Source organism: Larus michahellis, chromosome 1, assembly GCF_964199755.1.
Source record: "Larus michahellis chromosome 1, bLarMic1.1, whole genome shotgun sequence".
Lineage (NCBI taxonomy): Eukaryota > Metazoa > Chordata > Aves > Charadriiformes > Laridae > Larus > Larus michahellis.
Genome location: NC_133896.1, coordinates 84522215 through 84542171, shown reverse-complemented (window position 1 = coordinate 84542171; position 19957 = coordinate 84522215). Strand labels below are relative to the sequence as shown.

The window sequence follows — 19957 nt, the reverse complement described above, 5'->3', positions numbered from 1 at the left end:
TTCCTTGTCCACCACCGATTTTTACTAAATTTCAAAGAAATCCACAGTAGTGGAAGAAGAAAGAAGTAGAAAAAGAATATTTGGAAGGTGATAAAGAGGAAGGAATCTCTGATCCAAACTAAGAAAAAGAGATTAAGGTAGAGGTGGAAGCTGAATTAGATTGCTACCAGGTGGTGCTGTTTTGTTTTCTCTCTTTATTGGGGATATTACTCTCTACTGTAGTGATGGCTTCTGCAATGGGCGAGTTAGGTAAAAGTTCTGATCTTTGTTTCCTGCACCACTTCTGTCACAGCAAGAGCTGAGCAGATAGTCCAACATGAATCAGATTTTTCTCTGCATGTTTGGTAGAGAAGTCAAAAGAAAAAAGAGGAAAATAGGCAGAAAAATTAGAACTGTTTTCTCAACACAATGAAAACTACAAAAGGAAAGGAAATAATATTTTATGCCATTTGAAATGTTTTAATTCAAAGTGGTTTATGTTTAGACTTTTTAATTTAGACCAGTTATCTGAAATATTAACATGAAGCAAAAACTTGTCATTCACCTACATTTAATTTAAAATGAATGAAAAATTGATTTAAAAGGTAAAAGGTAGATGTTTTACTAGATCTGACATTTTATTACTATTTTCCCACAAAATGTATTTGTGGATTTCATCTGATATCTCCAGGACTTTCTCCAAATCATTATTTTTTAGTATGTTTACTAGTTTTCCATTAAAACAAAATGTGCCCGCTTTTCATCTTCAACCTCTGCTATAGCTCTGATTCTTGTTCTGGTTCTTTTGCAATAGCACTTTTTCATAAGACAACTTCCCTTTGTATACAGGAATTCAATAAGCTATTGCTGGGTCATTAAAATGAACTGTTAAATTTCCTTAAATCCGTGTTGTGAATCTGGGCCCCTAGGCCCATTGAAATAATTGCAATGGTCTAATCTTTCACATTAAGGTAGTCTCTTTCATCTGAGGATATCAAGATGTTTTACCTAAAATAATGAATGTACATTGGAATTCTTGCCAAAGGCAAAAATGAAAGGGAAAAATGTACCCTCTACCCCTTTCCTGCTATGGCTATGAAAATTTGCTCTTTTTTATTGTTATTTTATTGATTTTTTTTCATTTTCGAGTGGGATTTTTTTGAAACCAGAATACCACAGCCCTGTGAAATTCAAATTCTTCTTGTGGGAACTTGACCTTAAGATGCAAGGCTGACTTTCCTCATCTCATGGGTCAAAGCCTGCCCATGAAGGACGCCAGGATACTAATTGATTTCTGGGACAGAAATGTAAAATGAATCCCTAGTAACCCTGTTTAGGTCAGTCTTAAAAGAATAATAACAGGGGAAACTTTTTTTTTTTTTTTTTTTAATTTGTGGCAACAGTTGAGCAAACACAACTGGAGAGGAAGGTGTCACTTCTGTCAGAGGTGAAGCTGTTTCAGCCAGTAAAGCCAGTCTGCTTGACTATGCATACATGTAGGCCCTTCAGTCCAAGCCACCTGAACCTATTGCCGGATAACCAAACTACCCGAGTTTCGCCAGTACTGTATGGATAATGTGTGGAGCTTTCATCAGAGAGGACATGTGACATTTCAGTGTTCTGCATCCATTTTCTTCATTATGTTCCTGTTAGAGAGTTTATAATTTTCACATTTGAATTTGATTATCCCCATATTATTGTGTTGGTCTAAGAAATAACCACACAGTAACAATTCATGGAACAAACCCAACATGTCAGTTGAAGCTTCTGTTTAAATGCTAGTATCGAACTAATCTATCTGTACGTTTCTTTGCAGATTATGCTGACATTTTCAGCAGTGTTTGGTGTGATCGCATATCGAATCACTACAGCAGCAGCTTTGTCATTCAGCACAAATGAGACAACCAGGTCAAATGTTCGAGTGACTGTTACCGCAACTGCTGTCATCATTAACCTTGTTGTGATACTTATACTTGATGAAATTTATGGAGCTGTTGCCAAATGGCTGACAGAAATTGGTAAAACTATCTCACCACATTCTTCATTAGTACATTACATGTATTGACATGAGAGTATGCAAGGAGGTTCTAATAGGAATATTTCTCATTGAAGAGTGCCAGGGAAAATATTCAGGCCTGTGGGGTAAGATGCTCAGACATGCCTTTGTGAGCTAGAGGTCTAAGCCACAACATGCAGTGTGCCACTAATAGGACTAATTAGCCTGGCCATAATGCCATGTTAATGCAGCTGTGCTATTTCCAGGATCTCAGCTGGTATTTCTGCATTGCGCTGGCTCTGAGCCAAGATACGCTTATTTAGAGCTCATTGAGAATTTTTGACCTGGTATGTATTTTGATATATATCTTTACCTCTAGGAGCTTGGTTTACTGAAACTCATTGGGTTTTTCCAAAGATGTTGCAGGCTGTGGCAAAGCTACACTGGCAAACGCTTCCCATGTTATTTTGCTGATGTTACTTTTACCGGGTTTTTACCACTCAAAGGGGTTTTTTTGCCATTATAGGTGCTTGTTTGGGCTGGGCTTTTTATAGTAATACCTATTTCAGTTAGGGGTTGGATTATTTTTTTTAAAAATTTCATTGTATTGTTACAAGCCTGGCAATGTATTTAAGTAAAGTCAAGTCAATCCTTTGATTACAATAGGGGTTTAGGCTAGAGTTTTGTTTTGTTGTTTACATTATGCCAAAGATATTTACTAATAAGGGTTTAGGCTGGGATTTTGTTTTGGCATATAGATTAGGCCAAAGATGTTTCCTGATAGGGCCCTAATGTGATATTCTTATAGCTGCCATTAGGTATTGTTTCCCACAGTTTTATACATCACTTCTAATTCGAGATGCTTCAAAGTCTAGGAACATAAAGTCAGTTATTGAAAACACTGAAAATCAACCAGCAGCCACAGATGTTTTTAACTGTAGTGAGGGATCTACCTGTCAATTTTGGGCATCTAAACTTAGGCATACAAATTAGAAACTTTTTGATAATTGGAGCCTGACTCATTCATTCAACATTGCAGATTCCATCCCTGTAGAACCTACAGTGATGTGAAGCTGGCTGGAACTAGCAGACTTTAGAATAAAACCTTAGGAACTCTTAAGACTTGTGCTTCTTATTCTCAGTTCCTCAAGACACTTTCAAAGTCACAAGTGAGAACATCTATTTTAGTCCTATTTTCTGAAAAACACCATAGACTGAAGTTCTGCAATTGTCATAATAGAGGTTCATTCCTGAATTTTTGAAATATGGTCCTGTGGTTTTACCAGTAAGGATAGCGTGACAGTTTAGATTAAATTCAGAAAGTATTTGAAACAAATGAAGTCAAAGCAATTCATTTTCACAAAACACCACCATATGGGGTTAATTAGTTTGTTTCTGTTTGGAAGCAGCTTTGGGCAGAATTTATCAGGGTTTCACAAATGAACTCGGTTCCAGTGGCATAAGGAAGCTCAGACTGTTCAGGTGAAAATTGTACCCAGATTTTCAGCTTTCATATAACTGACAAGCTACTAACTGTGTGTGACCTGATCAGTCCTGTCCATTGCACCTGCCCAGGTAAGAAGGGCACAACTCTTAAGGCAGGACACTGCTGTGTGGAAAGCGTAGGAAGAGATGCGGGTGAGGCTTCTCCTCTCTGGCAGTTTCTAGGCAAAAGCTGTGAAGCGCAAGCCACTACCGTTGACTCTATGGAGAAGCATGGAAGGAAAATCTTGCCCTTGAAAAGGTGCACCGCTCTGAATTGTGAAAGAAACAAGAATTTCTTACTAACTTGCAGATTATTGTCCCCTTGTCACTTTGCGTTTAATTCTAATCCTGCTATTTTTATTTAGGCAGCATTCCTAATTAACCATAAGGTGTTTTGCTTAAGAAGGATCTGGTCTGAGTAATCTCTAGTGCTACAAATTACGAGTGAGTCAGAAAGTTCATTCAGGCAGCTTTCTCCCGTACTAGGCTCAGATGACAACTGTAATCAAAATGTTTAAAAAAATTGCAATACATTCATGCTGATAATTGTTCCTTACCTTGTGAACTTTAATTTTGCTGAGCAGAGCAAAACATACTCAATTCTCTTTGCACACTGCAGTTAATCGACAAGGTGAGGAGCACACTTCTTGTGCTGGAGGAACAGCTCTTGACAGCATAGGTTTCTATTCCAACCCCAAGCACACTTGAATCTTCAAGTTCAAGTGAAAAATTATGTCTGTAAGCACAAGAATAGTACCACTGGTAGCAACTGTATTCATCATAGGATCAAAGTAATGGATCTGCCTCAATATCTGCTAAAACAGTGCTTGTGGGGAAAAAAAGTAGCAGTTTTGTTGTAATCAATAAAGAGAGCTCATACAGGATGCACAAGGACTCCACACACCCTCTGTGGACCCAGCTAAGTGAGGCACTGATCACCCCTTATCACAGATTGGACCAGAAAAAGTGTGGATTATATCCTGGTATTCTCAGGTTGATCTTCAGTAATCAGATGACATGTGTCAGGCTTGACTTACAGCTCATTTACTCACTTGTAACTTTACTCAGGTCAAGGAAGAACCTGTCAAATGGGGACAAAATCAAAACTACTTGTGTTTGTACCTTATAAAGGCAGCAACTCCTTCAGTTAGCTGAGACCCAAGCCGCAGATATCTCAGCTCCTTCTGTACCTGGAAGTTTTCAGCTGCTCAGTTGTGGTGTAACATGCTGCACCACCAACCATGTATTATGTGTCTATCATTTTGGGGGGGAAGGTTTTCTCTCTTACTAATGCATCTATTCTGGCTGGATGCATTTCTTGTGTAGCAGATTCCACTAGCTAGAGGACAAATTCTACGCATGCCTCTGTGGGTATGGTATAGTATATCCAAGTGCAGGGAGGGAGTGAAGTGCTGAGTGAGTCTCTGGAGCCATATATGGTGTGTAAATTTTCATCCAGAGGCTGAGCTCATCTTTGTGGGAGTTCTCCATAAGGCAAAGGCTAGGATTTTTCTCCCTCAGATTAAAAGCTGCACTGCTGTTATTTGATATTCCTGTTGCCCTGAGCTGTTGTTCTGACGATCTATCCAGCATATGGGGTCATCTACAAATTGTTCAAATCCTTTTCTACACATAAAGGTGAATGATGGCTTAGGGCTCATCAGATTGTGTGTTGACCTTTTATGAAAATATGGTTGAAAGTATCACAAATAAAGCTGGGCAGTGGGGATTCATTAGAGTTTTGCTATTCCTTTAGTGCTCAAATAAACACCGTGCTTCTTTTTTAAGAAAAAACCCAAAGCAAAGTATTTTTAATTAAGTCCTTAAAGCCAGAGCTCTGGATCTACCTTATTATTTCATACTTCCCTTGTGTTATAGAAATTCAGTCGAGAACATACCACAATAAAATTATCTGCTCTCACGTTAGTTAACAGCTCAGGATAAGCATGGCAATACAAGAGTTTAACCCATACATAATGTTTAAAAGAGGATACTACTGCCAATTTGAAAAGCCTCTGTCTTAAATCTCTGTGTTCTGTTGCTAGAAAATTTCCATGGAAATTGGAAATAAATCTGGGAACAGAGTAATGAATCCTGAAAATGTTTAAGATATGTTTTTACAAGTTATCTAAAGAAGTCTAGAAAAGTAGAATATATATAGTGAATGGAGAAGTGTTAGCAAAAATGTGCATTTATTTTGCATGGCAGTTAACAATTCATTTAATGCCTTATTCAGAAAGGTACTTAGTCTTGTGTTTAGCGTTAAGAACATTCACAATTTCATTATAGAAAAAAAGGCTTGTGCACACAAAGTTAAGAAAGCTTTTAAGGGTTATTTTCTGGATGAAAGTCTTTGCACTTTACTTTCATCTTTCATGAACTGAGAATGCTAATGTTTTGTTATTTCAGTTGTGTAATGATATGTATGTTAATTTGTATATGTTTATATACATTAAAGCCATTTATACTGCTTTAGCTTTATGGAATTGAATATAAAGATCCAGTTATTTTTTTTCTTCAAACTCTAGATAGCTAGTAGGAGAACCTTCTAAATATATAATAATTCTATCTATTATTATTAATAAAACATACATTATGTTAATAAAGTATTTAATGCTATTATATATTTAATAATAGCATAGATGTCAGAGTAAATGACAGAGGAGGTCTGTGCTAAGACTTCACAGATGCGGCCTGAAGCAGAGGAAGGTGATGTGGTCTGCTCAGGTCTCTCAGCAAGGCAATGAAAGAGACTGGAAAAGAAGTGAGGTCCTGTCGGGTCCAAGCCAGGTGTCAGGATCTGTTGGGTTTTTGCCACCAGGGTATTGCATAGACATCCGAGAGCAACTTGGGATAAGCTGTCAGAGGCCTATTAGGGAATCAAGTTAATTATGATTATAATTTTAAGAAACATTATTAATGTTTCTATCAAAGAATCTTCAATTTCCATATGGAAATTTGGAAAGACTCTCTGGAAATCGGGAGTCAGTGACAGAGCTAGTGTGCACTGATTGAACTAAAAGTACAAAAGAAAAAAGAGTATGAGCTCAAAGTTTGCAGTTTTGTTTTGTATTTGGGGATATCAGGGATGTTTACATATTTACTCATTGATTTCTGATGTTTGCTTTCCGCCCTCCCCCTTCCTCCCCGCAGAGGTACCAAAAACAGAGAAAGCCTTTGAGGAAAGACTGATTTTGAAGGCATTCCTACTGAAGTTTGTGAATTCTTATGCACCAATTTTTTATGTTGCCTTTTTTAAAGGAAGGTAGGTTAAATGTCCTTTACAAATAGCTATTTATGCATACCACCTTCACCAGCTATGAAAAAATAGCATAAACAGGGTTGTCTAAAGCTTGCTTTTGAATGGCAAGACGACATGATGTCGAGTACTGTCCCGTTTCTCTTCTAAGGAGAGCATTGTTCTGAAGTGCAACCACTTTAGTTTTTTTCCGAAAATAAAAATAATCCCCACCTCAGAAAACAATTCCTTTTAGTTCAAAAAGGGCGTTGCACTTATGAGTGAATGGTAGTGCTTACAGGTCTTCACTTTCCACATTTAAAATTATGGAACTACTTTCTCTCTTACTTTCTCAATGTTTTGCACTATTTGCCCGCAGCAAGTTAAATTAAGAAATAGTTACAGTCAACTGGAAGTTGCATGTTTTGGCAAATGAACCGATTGACCAAAAAGCTAATTCAGCTGTCCTGCTAAATAAGTGTGACTTCCTATGGGTTCAGGATCATTGTCTTTTGGGACCCAGTTATCCACAATATAACATATGCTTTTGAATGGGAAGCTTAAAATGATTGTTTGCTCAAAGTTTGGCAAAAATGTTTAAAACAGCCTCTGGATTCTGTCTCATACCATTTTTTTGTTCCTTTGGGGGGCTGTAAAGTTTGTTAATCTATACTCTTCACTAATCCTATTCAGCATCATTGATTTAAGAATTAATGATACATTTACCAGCAGTTGTAAATCTTGTAAGACATTAATGAAAAATATCACCAATGTCTTTCTTTTTTAACCATTTTTTTTTGTGTTGGATGGTTATAATAAAGTCAGTCTCGCTGTTTCTCCCTGTGTAGTCAGAAAAACCTTGCCTGTGTATAGATGAGTAAATAACTCCATTCAGGGCATTATTCAGATGCAAGAGAATGTGAGTTAGGAGATGTATTCCCAGTTTGGTTTGTGATCTCCAATCAAGAGAGGGAAATTATTATTATTTTTTAGCACAGAAAAATATTTTATTAAAACTATTTCATCAAGATGTAGTAGAAAAACATTTGTAGAAGCCAACAGCTTTGAAATACTTTTAAATAACCAAAGTTGAATAGGTGTTGAGTCTTTCAAAATTCATGTTGAAGTAGCCCATTCTGAAATATTTTAGCTAATGTGAATGAACCAGTTATTTTACAGTTAACTTTTTTCCTATTTTTCTATTGTTTCATATATTGTTATTGCTTTCAGATTTGTTGGCCGTCCTGGTCATTATGTGTATGTGTTTGATGGCTATCGAATGGAAGAGGTAAGTACATATGAAATTTAAACAAAAAAATCCTTAACAAAAAGAGATACGTGAACAGTGTATTTCAGTGGATTCTAGGCAATAAGGGAAAAATAGAAAACATGTTAAAAGATGTTAAATCTTCAACAAAAAATAGACAAACCCCAAATTTACCATCTGAGGTGCTTGTATATCTGTCTGTCTGCAGTTTTGAGTACTTCACAATCTTTCTTAGGTGAAGCTCCACCATTTCTATGCTTTACAACTGGGCACTATGGCACAAACATTACATGATTTGGCTGAGGCCCTTGTGAAACCTATGACAAAGCTGGCGTCTCATTCTGTAGATCACTAGAAGCTTAGCAATTTTAATAGCCTAAAAAGCCAAAGCCATTTTGTGCTAAACCTGTAAACATTTTTCTTTTTCATAATTCCTTTTAACTGCTGTGGGTGTTCCCTTGAAAATCAATATACGTACTCAAGGTTTTACAATAAAGCTTACGTATAAGTCTTTGCAAGATTGAAGACTTTCTTCTCCCTTGGGAGACATCAGATTGGAAGAGTATTGGTGATACTGCATTATGTTTATTACATTGATTATGTAGTAAATATTTTAAAAGGAAATATAGTAGCCCCAGGGCACAGTAAGTTATTTCAGAGCTCTGCATATTTTCCGTAATGCAGTTTTATGAGTGGAGATGAAATACCTTGTTAAGCACAGAACTGCAATGATCGACGGGTTCCGTGCTCCTGCGCAAATTGGTGACGGGGCGAAGGGCACATACAGACATCGGTAGCTCTCCCAAGTGGGTACTTTTAAATTAATTCTCTTGCTCTCTTCACACTCTATGGTTTTGTTTAATTACAGTGTGCTCCAGGAGGCTGTTTGATGGAACTCTGTATTCAGCTGAGCATCATTATGCTTGGAAAACAACTGATTCAAAACAATCTATTTGAAATTGGAATCCCGTATGTATCCCAGCCTTCTCCATTACCATGCGTTATTCCTATGACACAGTAAATTAAAGGCTTGATCCTTATTCAACTGAATGGAACTTTTGCCACCGCCTTCAGTGGGTTCTAATTGAATGTGATGATAAATCACGCTTTTGGTTGTGATGAAATGATCTGGCTGTATTTTATGTTGAATAATTGGCTATATCTGCAGTAAATGGCTTAAAGAAAGTGATTGAATATATTAAATAATTGATCTAAATTAATTTTAGAAACCTGGGAAAACAGGCAAGGTATGATAGATCTCTTGGGAAGTTTTAGAGAAGCTTTCAGGGTAGCAGTATTGAATACAAATTAGTATAAGGTAGAGGAGAGATGGCGTGAAGAAAAGCGATAGCTCATAAAAGATGTTAAAATGTATTACTTGATCTATGACTATTTTACGGGTTTGCAGATGAAGTCCACACTTTTCTAAGGCGCCTGTATGTCAGTATGTCACTATGTGATGCAGGGGCTAGAGTCTGGGAGAGATGCTGACAGGCTGCTCAGTGGTTGTCAGCTCCAGGATGCTTAGTGCACACACAGTGTCCTCTGCTCCAAGTATATAGCAAGAAAGCTGTCTTGGTCTGTGTCCAGTGTCAAAGGGATCTTCAGGCACTGAGAACGCACTGAGAGCGTCCTGCTCCTGCCTCTGGGGAGGTTTGCTTTTGTTTCTGTTAACTGAATCACCCTTGTTGGTGGCAGTGATCTGTGAAATGTTGTATTAGATGAAGAGTCTGGCTTAGACACAAGCCTCAACTCTGCTGAAGTTAATCAGAATCTTTCATCTCTGGTCTCAGTAGCTTTTGGATGACATCTCTAAGGAAGGCCTTGACAATGTTAACTAGAAAACAAGATGAGTGATGCTTAAAAGATTATGAAATATTTTTAAAATGAGCCCTTTTCCTCCCTTTTCCTAGCAAGCTCTTTTATTTTGGAAGTAATTTAAATAGAGGGAAAAAAAAATTTCCCAAACAAATCAAATGCGGGTTATGGAAGGTTTCATTATTCTTATGTCAAAGTTCAATAGGGAGGCCTGTTTTCTGTCTACATCTCATTGAGTTTACAGTTTATTTTGAGAAAAAGGTGGTAAATCATTCCCAGAATGTCTGACATGTTGAAGGCTTAAAGCTTTCTCAGTGTAAACCTGGTGTGATTTTTTTCCTGTCTTCCAAAAACTTACTGCTACTGGACTTTTTTAATGGGGATTTTATGATGTTAGAAATACTGTATTTATTGTTTTTGACTCATGAAAGCAGAGACTGATCCAGTCCAAACAGAAAATTCCTGTCAAATTATTTCTCAATTCCCTAACTACAGCTCTTGGTGCAAGAATATGACCATTTCATCCCATTTTTCTCCCTCATTTCTGCTCCCCCACCCTCCTGCCAACAACCTATGGTGGCCTCAATTTTTAAAACTGAATATCTGTTCAAAAATATATCTGTTTTCATTCTCTCCTTCCCTGAGAAATGCCTCATTTCAGTCACAATGCTATCTTGTCATCCTGAAATGAGCACATGGGGTTTTCCTTTGTTTGTCTGGACTCTCAAGAAAATAATGTGTGTATCTGTAGGGCTCGGCCCTTCTCACCAGACCTGTTTGCACCGTGAAAATCACAATGCTTTACTGAAAATTAAATCAGAGTTAGCTTTCTATTTCTGCATGTACTACTCTACTGGTTTGGAATAGATCCTTAATGGTACTCTATCGTACCTCATCTGCTCCACATACACAGGCACACAGACTCACTTTGAGTACTGATCAATCAGATTTTCAGAAGGCTGTGCATAATTCTGATGCACACATATAAATTCAGACCAAAAAGGACTCCAAACATGCATGTGTTGCAGAAGTAGTAGTTCTGGGATGTCCGTGTCTCACATATAATCTACTACGTCTATACACGCTGTTGTTAGGGGATGTGACAGATGTATAGATAAACACGCCCTTGTTCTCTGCCCTCCGGCCTTCTCGTCTGGCTTCCTACTGTATCCTGTCCTCTGTGTTCTGCTACCTGTTTTCCTTGCTAATCTCTTACAGTCAGCTCATCTCCTCTGTTAGATCATCCTTTTTCTACCAGTAAATTTTTTTTATTTTCCTTCACAGGATATCTCTGTCTTCATTGGGCCCTTGTTCTATTTTCTGGTGTCTACTTTTGCACAGGCTGTGCACTATGATGAACAGTCCTTCTGTGGTAGAAAGATAGAACAATCTTTTCTATCTCCCATTTCAGCGGCCGTATTTTTTTCCCTCTTGCCTTGTGCCTCTTTGGAGGGAATGAGAGTCAGGATGAATAACACAGATTCTTCCACTGGCTCCCTTTATTTTCACTGAGGGCAGACTACAAGTGCTGCAGTCAACCTTACCCACAAGGAGAGGCAGAAGGGACTATCATAAATGGTGATTTGTTCTTCAGAATCTGGAACTGGAACTCTGGAACTCCCATTCAGAGAGAACTGTATCTCTCTGCTAAGTTATGTGATGACCCAGATGAAAAGCGTTTTCCTTACTGAAATCTCGGTATTTCAGGATTATTTTCAGAAAACCTTTTGATTTCATTCATCATAAAACCCCAGGCATTTTAATTGCTTTGCAGAAGATCACAAAGCTTTACTCCCATTTGCTGTCTCTTTCCCTCAAAAAACACTGCTAAGTAGATGACAGACTGAGTTTATAAGCAGCAGCCATCCATTACGTCTCTAGCACCCCAAATGTTGCCGCATTTGGGAACTATGATTCAATGTCTTCATTCTGGCTTATCTGCAGTCAGTGCTGGCCAAAGAGTTATGGAGTTAAACTTCAGATGGCAGCCCTGCATCATTGTTTGGGGTCACTGGGACACATCCTTGCTTTTTCCTTCACTATTTCTGGAGAAACTGCTGCACAGCTATGGCAGATGTGACTTCTGATCTTCTAAACATTTCTGTGATTTCTTTTTCAATTTCTGCACCCAAGAATATCAAAACAGCTAGGTGAATGCAACAACAGTTGAATTACGGAAAACTAAGCCTTCTTGAATTGAAATGTGTATTCTGTGGGGCTGGAATTCACAAGTTTAACAGATGTAAATATGCCACAGTTCGCTCAGATGTGTCACATACAATAATTCTTTTACTGTTGCCACAGGAATTGACCCTGAAAGGCTGCAGGCCTTGAGAGCCCTGACCTAGAGTTCTTATGAGACTCCTTTTCTTCAGTTCTGTTTTTCTGAACTTCCTGGAAAAAATTGGCGTGGTTATTTTATTACTCTCTGTCTTTGACCTTGGTGATAAACCCTTAGGGTGAAATACTGGCCCTATTAATGTCAATGGCAAAGCTCCCATTGACTTTAGCAGGGCTGTGATTTTGGTTTTTTTATTCAACATCGGTTTCCATCGCTTACTTCAAAATGTATTTAACTATGCTGGATGAGAATACTAAGAGTTCTGTTCTAGCAAGTATTGCCTTGCAATACTTCAAATCCAGTTCTTGGTGACTGTCACAGGTGATCTGCTTTTGCAGTACCCAAGGGCATTTGTTAACTGAGAGTCTTGAGAAATTGGTAAACTGATCCTCAGTTCCACGCTTTCTGGCAAGCTCTGGTGAAATACATCACGAGGACTGCACAGCCACTGAAGACACCAAGACTTGTGCCAACAAGATAATTTTCCTGCATCCGTCCTATTTCAACCTGCCTCCCAGCTGCCCTGCCTCTCCAGTCTCTACACATTCCACTCTGCCTCACATTTTCTCATTTTTCATTCTCATTTTTCGCAAGTCATCTTCATGTCTTGACCTTGATGCCCAAATCCTGCTACTCCTTTATACTGTATAAATGGAGAAACTGTTGAATCATCTGTCTGTTTTTTTTTAAAAAAGGAGGCTTTGTGTAAGTTTACCATGGGTTGACCTCAGCCAGGATCTCTTGATTTTGATTTCTCTCTTCTTTTCCTCATCTTTTTTTTCCTCAAAATCTTGTGGGTTCTTCAGGGTTGGGGCATTTTCCTGTAGTGATTTTATGCTCTCTTCAGAGGCTGATTACCTTGCATAATGGGCTTATTGCTTATATTAAGAATTACAAACAGAATAATTAAACCACGTTCCCACCTCTTACCTAACACAACAGTTTGGTGCCAATCCCTCATGAGAAACTGCAGCAGCATTTTTAACTTCTCTAGACGCAGTCTTCTGACAAAAACCTGTTCTTCATTTTCTTTCTCCCTCGTCCTAAATTCATTCTTCTTTCATGCTATTCCGTCTCCTCAAGAATGTGTTTTGCTTTTTGATATTTACTGGCAAAAGGACCAGAAATAATGGCTGTTCTACAGTGCTACTGTTTTCTCTGTTTGTCCAGAGCAATATAGCTATGAGGGGGGGTCATGAAACTTTGCTGCGTTCGCCTCTTTAGCACGAAGCTTCTTAGAGACTCATCCTGAATGGGCAAACCTCCTCTTTCTCACTGGTGGGGCTGCCTGGCATGCAGAAATCAGAAGCTCAAATAGCTCTTGATTATCATTGTCTCTCTATTTTGTTTAAGAATGTTGATCTGGGTAATTAAAAAACAGGTTTCTCACAAGTGCATTTAAAAAGCTTATTCAGTTTTAACAACACAATCATGTGTGCAGCTGTAGAGTTCTGCAGAACTCATTTTCATTGCCCTACTGCTGTATAGCTGGAGAAGAACACGGAGCAAATCCTTGTTCTCTGTTCCTTTAACTTTCTGATGCATTTCTGTTTGGTCTGAGACTTCACATGCTTGGATATGACACAAAGGTGCATTTTTTTTTGTGAAAAATTTAAAAGAACTAGTTTGGCTTGCTTTCTGTTAGTTGATCCTTTAAAAAATTACATAAAAATAAAAATAAGAACATTCTTCAAACCTTAACTCAAAATGGTTAAAGGTGCCACTCCTCATGCTTGGCTTATAGATGGCTACATGAAAAATTAAAAATTATTCTGAGTAACTGAGCCCTGGATTTAGTGTATTCCCAAATAAACATTGAAAACAACAACTATTGTTTTAGTTACTGGGTTCTCAGGGGAGTTACGTGTATGCATTAAACTTCATAACTCGACTCCGTGGTGCTATAACCAGAGGATTAGATCACACATGTACAGACTTCACATCTAAACACACCCAAATTTTATCTCAGCTGCTGCACAGTGACAGTGAGATGCTCTTCAATCTCATCTGCCCATGGAAATGTGAGGGACGTTTATAGCTCATATCATTTTATTGGGACAGAAATCAGCACTGTCTTGAACTTATTGTTTGCTGTCCTCTGAGAGTCCCTCACATTAGGAAATTAATTGGGATATGCTGGAAGAGCATTCTGGGAATTCTTTGATTGTTTTAAATCCTGCCCCAAGTCTCCTACCCTCTGAATACTACATCACCTCTGTCACAGACAAGTTCCCTTGACTGCCATAAAAGCAGAGGGGGTTAAAGGAAATTTTAGTGTCATGAAACGGCTGAGTTTGCATCATGTAGGAAGTAAATGTCTTTGTAGGGATCCATTTAATTCTTTCTTGTGAAGTATTTTAAATCTTCTCAGACTTCTATTAAAACTGTGTAATCTGAATGTTCTGGGTACTGAAAGTATTTGGTTAGCCTCAGTATAGCTGGGTATTCCCAAAGTACTGAGGATGTTACCATCAGACTTAGGAGCTACATCTTAGCTGCACCTGGAACAAAAGCTGGAATTGATCTGTTGATTTTTGCAGCTTTGTGTTCCTGGGACTGACAAGGCCTGATGCAATCTAGATCTGTTTTAAGAGCATCTGCCAATCCCCATTTCCTCCGCACTGGTGATGAAATTGAATGCGTCCTGTAAACACAAGTCGGTGAAATTCTGCAGCCACTGCGGTCATTTGCAGCTTGCTATAGAGCCTTGTGCTACGTGGTGATACGGTGTGCCTGTGTGGCTCAGTGTATATTCACGAACAAAGAAATAAACCTACCCAGCAAAGCCTTTAGTGTGGTTACCAGCTAGCCTTGCCCTGCTATTTATGTTAGCGTCTGAGAAAGCTGTTCTGCTTAACTGGAGTTACAAATAAGAACCCCTACTGTTTCCCCATACACTTGTGTCTCCAGGCCACACACCTCTAGTTCAAAGGATTTATTGCAAGCTGAGAGGGAAAAGTTTGTGGGAGAGCCCTGATTACACTACTGGCAAAACATCACTGGAATTAGTCTGGATTCTCACTCATATGGCACATATATGAAGAACTATAAAATAATGTCATGCATATTTGTGAAAGATGATTTTCATCTGCGAAATGAAGAAATACAATAAGTATAAATCTTGATGTTTTATCTTAGTTTAACTACATTTTGCTTCCTTGATTTTGAAGAAGTATCTCATTCTATTGCATTTTTCCATGGGAAGTTTTCAATGTGTAAAAATGTATGAAGTTATTGATGCATACGCATTTAAAAAGTCATCTGTCGGGGGCACTGGGAATACTTTACTCTTCTTTTAGAGATGAATTCATTTTACTCTGGGATTATACCAGTTGTGAAATTCGTGTATTTGTCAGTGTTGTGAAATTTGGATCTCCAGCTGACTGGGACAGTGATTGATACTGCTTTCCCTACTGAGGTCCAAAGAAATACTTGCACAAATAATTGCTCACCCATGTGAGTAATTTATAGTCTGGCCAAACTGGATGATGTTACTGCAAAACGTGGTCAAAATGAGAACTTCTGATACAACCTCTCCTGATCTACAGGATCTGGGAGCAATAACTGACCTGTGTTTACTTAGAAAATGGTAGGAAACCATTTTGCTTTGCCACTTCAGAGGCAGTGAAAACTCACCAGCATAGTTGGTCTTGCAAGATGTATACTTTTCAGGTAGCAGAAATACTTCCTGATTGAAATCGGGAATTTCCAAGTCTCACCATAACAGTGGTTGTGTGCTAGCTCGGTGTTCCACCTTTATACACACCGTGGCATATCTGAAGGCAATTTCAGAACCTCTAAAACTCTTCTGGGAAATCTCTGAAAGAAGATTATACAGTTGTGCAAGCACATAAAACATCTAGCTCCCAGGGAAGTAAGTTTCTCAGGGTCTACGTAGATCTGCATACTTTGCATTATACATGATAGGTTACACTCTCAGGAAAAAAAAAATTACTTCAGAAATATACATTTGTCACATAAGCATTCGATAAATTTTTCAATTTTGATGTTAGTAGCTATAGAATTATGTAGTTTCCAGTAGCTTAGGAATAAACTTGCAGAGAAGTTCCGGTGAGTTCCAGTTTTTCCCCAGTGAGTTCCAGTATGAACTGCATTGTGGAGTACTGAAGAAGTTGTTACTGCATAGATCCCAAGTGACACTTTTCTAACAATAATTTGTTACTCAATATGAAGTGACTAAGGCAGGATTTCTGGTTGTGTGTGACAGGAATACACCTCTCTGAAAACAAATTCTATTGAACTTGCTGAAACTCTCTCATGAGTCTTATTCTCTCTGTTAGTTTGAACCCTGTTTGCACATTAGGTAGAAGCAAGGGAATTGCATTTCTCTGGGATGAAAGGCCATTAGTAAAATTACAGCATTGCTTATACTTAATATTTCATAGGTACATATTTCATTATTTTTATTAGTTGTAGCATCATTTTGGTCGAAGAAAAGAGTGCTCCCCCTTTAAGGTTCCACAAGGAGCATCTTTTTTTGTCTACTTAGATAAACCCAGATATATGTGCTTGTGACAAGAGAGCACTGGAACCTGAAGAGCTGCAGGTGTTTTCTGGTGGTCACAGAGCTGCCTTTAAGTCAATAATATTCATTTTTAGAGTCCTAAATGGCTTTGGACCTATTAGTATCTTGGAGACACTTCTTTTTTTTTTTTTTGGTGCTGCAGATTTATTAGCAGAGGTGCTCATTCCCTTTTTCTTTAAACAACAGGTAGTTTTTCTGCTAAAATGTTCTTAAGTCGACCAGGTTTAGGAATTAGTACATTCTTGCGTCCTCTTTGTTTGGCAATATATCTGGTCATTTTGACCTTAAAAGTATACTATATTGGAAGTTCCCAAGTTTTATGGTGAGAGAAAAGTGCACCGGTGCTAGATATGTGGTATAAAGGTATCATACTGCCTTCTGGTATTTTCTTTCTTTCTTAAGAGAGAGGCGCTCAGTGTGGGGGTTTTTTTTGAGAGTATTACTTATTACTAATATTATTTATGTCCAAGCAGCTTGAACTTCAGGACCATGCCCACTGAACACATATCAAGAGAGATATCAATTACTAAAAAGTATTGGGTTCAACTCCATTTTAACAGCATTAGGCTGTTGTAACTTTCGTTTTGACACAGGAATACAGGAACTGCTGCCCCTAGCAGCCTGTCACCTGGCAATAAGCAGCATCAGAACTACAGAAGATGGTGTTAACTAAGCCTATGGGGCACCTAAGTAACATGACATACATTTTGTGTTGCTGCACAAAGACTTGGGCCAAATCTTGTAGGAAAAAAAAAAGACTTGGTTCAATCTGAACTTTTGTTCCTCAGGAAGCTAAAGAAGCTCTTCAGGAAGCTGAAGGATGAAAGAACTGAGCCCAAGGAAATGGACACCAATCAGTCAAAGGATCCTCAGCAATGGGATCTTGACTACGCCTTGGAACCTTTCACTGGGCTGACTCCAGAATACATGGAAATGAGTAAGTTTTCTGAATTCCCTTTCCCTTTCTGCAGCAACCATAGCTTTACATAGGACCAATCACTGTATATCATATGACTGTATGTCATAAATTGGCATGATAAAAGGGGAAAAAAATCCAAAACACATGTAGTTTGCAGAAATTACATGCAAGACAGCAGGGCTATGAGACAGTAGCAGCATAGCAAAAATTATGACTCCTGGTATCTTTTAATATTTATACTGTGAGAGTCCAGTGAGAAAAGTGCATAGAAGTCGTTGTGACACAGAAGGACAGAATAGCTAAAGTTGGAAGGGACCTCTGGAGATCGTCTAGTCCGACCCCCTGCTCAAAGCAGTGTCATCTACAGCAGCTTGCTCAGGGACTTGTCCAGTTGGATTTTTAATATTTCCAGGGATGCAGATTCTACAACCTCTCTATGCAACCTGTTCCAGTATTTGACCACATTTGATACTGATGATTTGAAGTTTTTTTCTCATGTTTAAATTGCATTTTCGTTATTTCAATTTGTGCCCATTGCCTCTTGTCCTTTCACTGGGCACCTTTGAGAAGAGTCTAGCTCTATCTTCTTTAATCTACCCAAGAATTATTTAAACACATTGGTAAAATGCCCCTGAGCCTTCCCTTCTTGTGGTACAATAATCTTTGTGGTACAAACCTCGTTATAGGTCAGGTTCTCCAGTCCCTTAATCACTTTAGTGGCTCTTCACTGGGTTCACTGCAGTATGTCCGTGTCTTTTTTGTACTGGGGAGCATAGAACTGGAAAGAGCACTCCAGGTGCGGTCACAGTAGTGCTGAGTAGAGGGGAAGGATCTCCTCTCTTGACCTGTTGGCGTTTCTCTTCCTAACGCACTCCAGAAGGCTATTGGCCTTCTTTGTAGCTATGGCACGTTGCTCGTTCATGTTCAACGTGCTGTCCACAGGGGCGCCCAGGCGCTTTTTTGCAAAGTTACATCTCAGCTAGTCAGTTCCTAGCATCTACTGGTGCTTGGGGTTATTCCTCCCCAGGTGCAATACTTTGCATTTCCCTTTGCTGAACTTTGTGATATTCCCTTTGGACCATTTTATCCAGCCTGTTGAGGACCTTCTCAATGGCAGCACAACCATCTGGTATAACTCCTCCCAAAATTAAAATTGCTCATTAATGTTTCAAATGTAGTAAAAATATGTAGATTCCAAAATGTAAATGTGTATTTTCCTGTAGAAGTAAATTACCCTTTACAACAGAAAACTGTAGGAATACCTTTTTAGATTACTTAGCTCATGACTGAACGTTACATGACGTTGAATCATGTACACAGCATTCCCAGCTATGCTTAAATTAAAATCCACACGCATATACAACAGGAGAGAATCTTCAGCCTGTAAGATCTTCTTGGTCAGCTGAAAGAGACAGTGGAATGGAGAATTGTTATTACCATTTTACTCATGTAGAGCTGCGGCATGCAGGTATTGAGCTGGCCGCGCTTTCTAAGAAAATCTAGGGCATACTTGGGAATGATTTCTCAGTCTCACACCTTTCATATGAGTTCTTTAGCCAGCACATTCTCTATTTTTTTACGTAGCATGTCTGTAATTCCTCTGCATGCATCACCCTGCTGGAGTGACTGACGTCACTTGCGGTGTGCAGCGCCAGACTTTTGGTCACCTTTCAAGCCTGTGTAAAGTAGGAGCAACTCTATTAAAGTCAACAGTATTCTAATTTTGTAAAGCTGGTGCCTGACGTGTATATCATCTATGTGTTCATATGTGCTTGCGGGTTTTCATGATTACTCAAATTACTGCTAATCTATGGCAGAGATCAGTACTTTTTCAAGGTGGTTCCACAGTTTGCTTTTCCACATTAGAGGCAATAAGTATGTTGGTGGAAACCCAGGTGGAACTGGGAGGAACTCTTTCTTGAAGTGGAAAGATGCCACCAGTTATATATTTGGTAACCACACCATCACGTCAGTGAGACAGCAGTTCCTGATTTGCACTAGATGTGATCCGGGAGCTGGATTTGCTGCTTCACAGAAGTGCCTCTCTCGAGATGCAATGTCTACCAGACGGGAACTGCATGCACTCTTTATTATCTGCAGGTGGGAATTGATGACATCTTAGTGACTTCATCCATTATTTGCATATCATTAAAAGACTCTCTGATTTAGGTTCTAAGATCAGTGTGGCCACTGTAAGTCATTTGAGAAATAACATTAGTTTTTTGCTATCTGGAAGTCAAGAGTGAAGAATGAAAATTCACAGCATGAGAATTTGTTAAAATAAAATATCATTAATAATTTATTTCCACTTTAACGTGTTTGGCACTGTGCCATTGTCCTCAGTAGTTACAATTTGGAAGTCTTGTTC

The 19957-nt window shown here is 38.6% G+C and overlaps 1 protein-coding gene across 1 annotated transcript in view; it reads left to right on the top strand.

The window, feature by feature from the left end:
- Positions 1–19957, top strand: part of ANO2 (anoctamin 2) — a 184287-nt gene that overhangs the window by 141371 nt on the left and 22959 nt on the right. The window contains exons 16-20 of the mRNA XM_074572779.1: positions 1796–1997; positions 6614–6725; positions 7929–7986; positions 8834–8934; positions 17459–17607. Of these exons, the coding sequence (XP_074428880.1) occupies positions 1796–1997; positions 6614–6725; positions 7929–7986; positions 8834–8934; positions 17459–17607 (622 nt within the window). The remainder of the gene's footprint in view (positions 1–1795; positions 1998–6613; positions 6726–7928; positions 7987–8833; positions 8935–17458; positions 17608–19957) is intronic.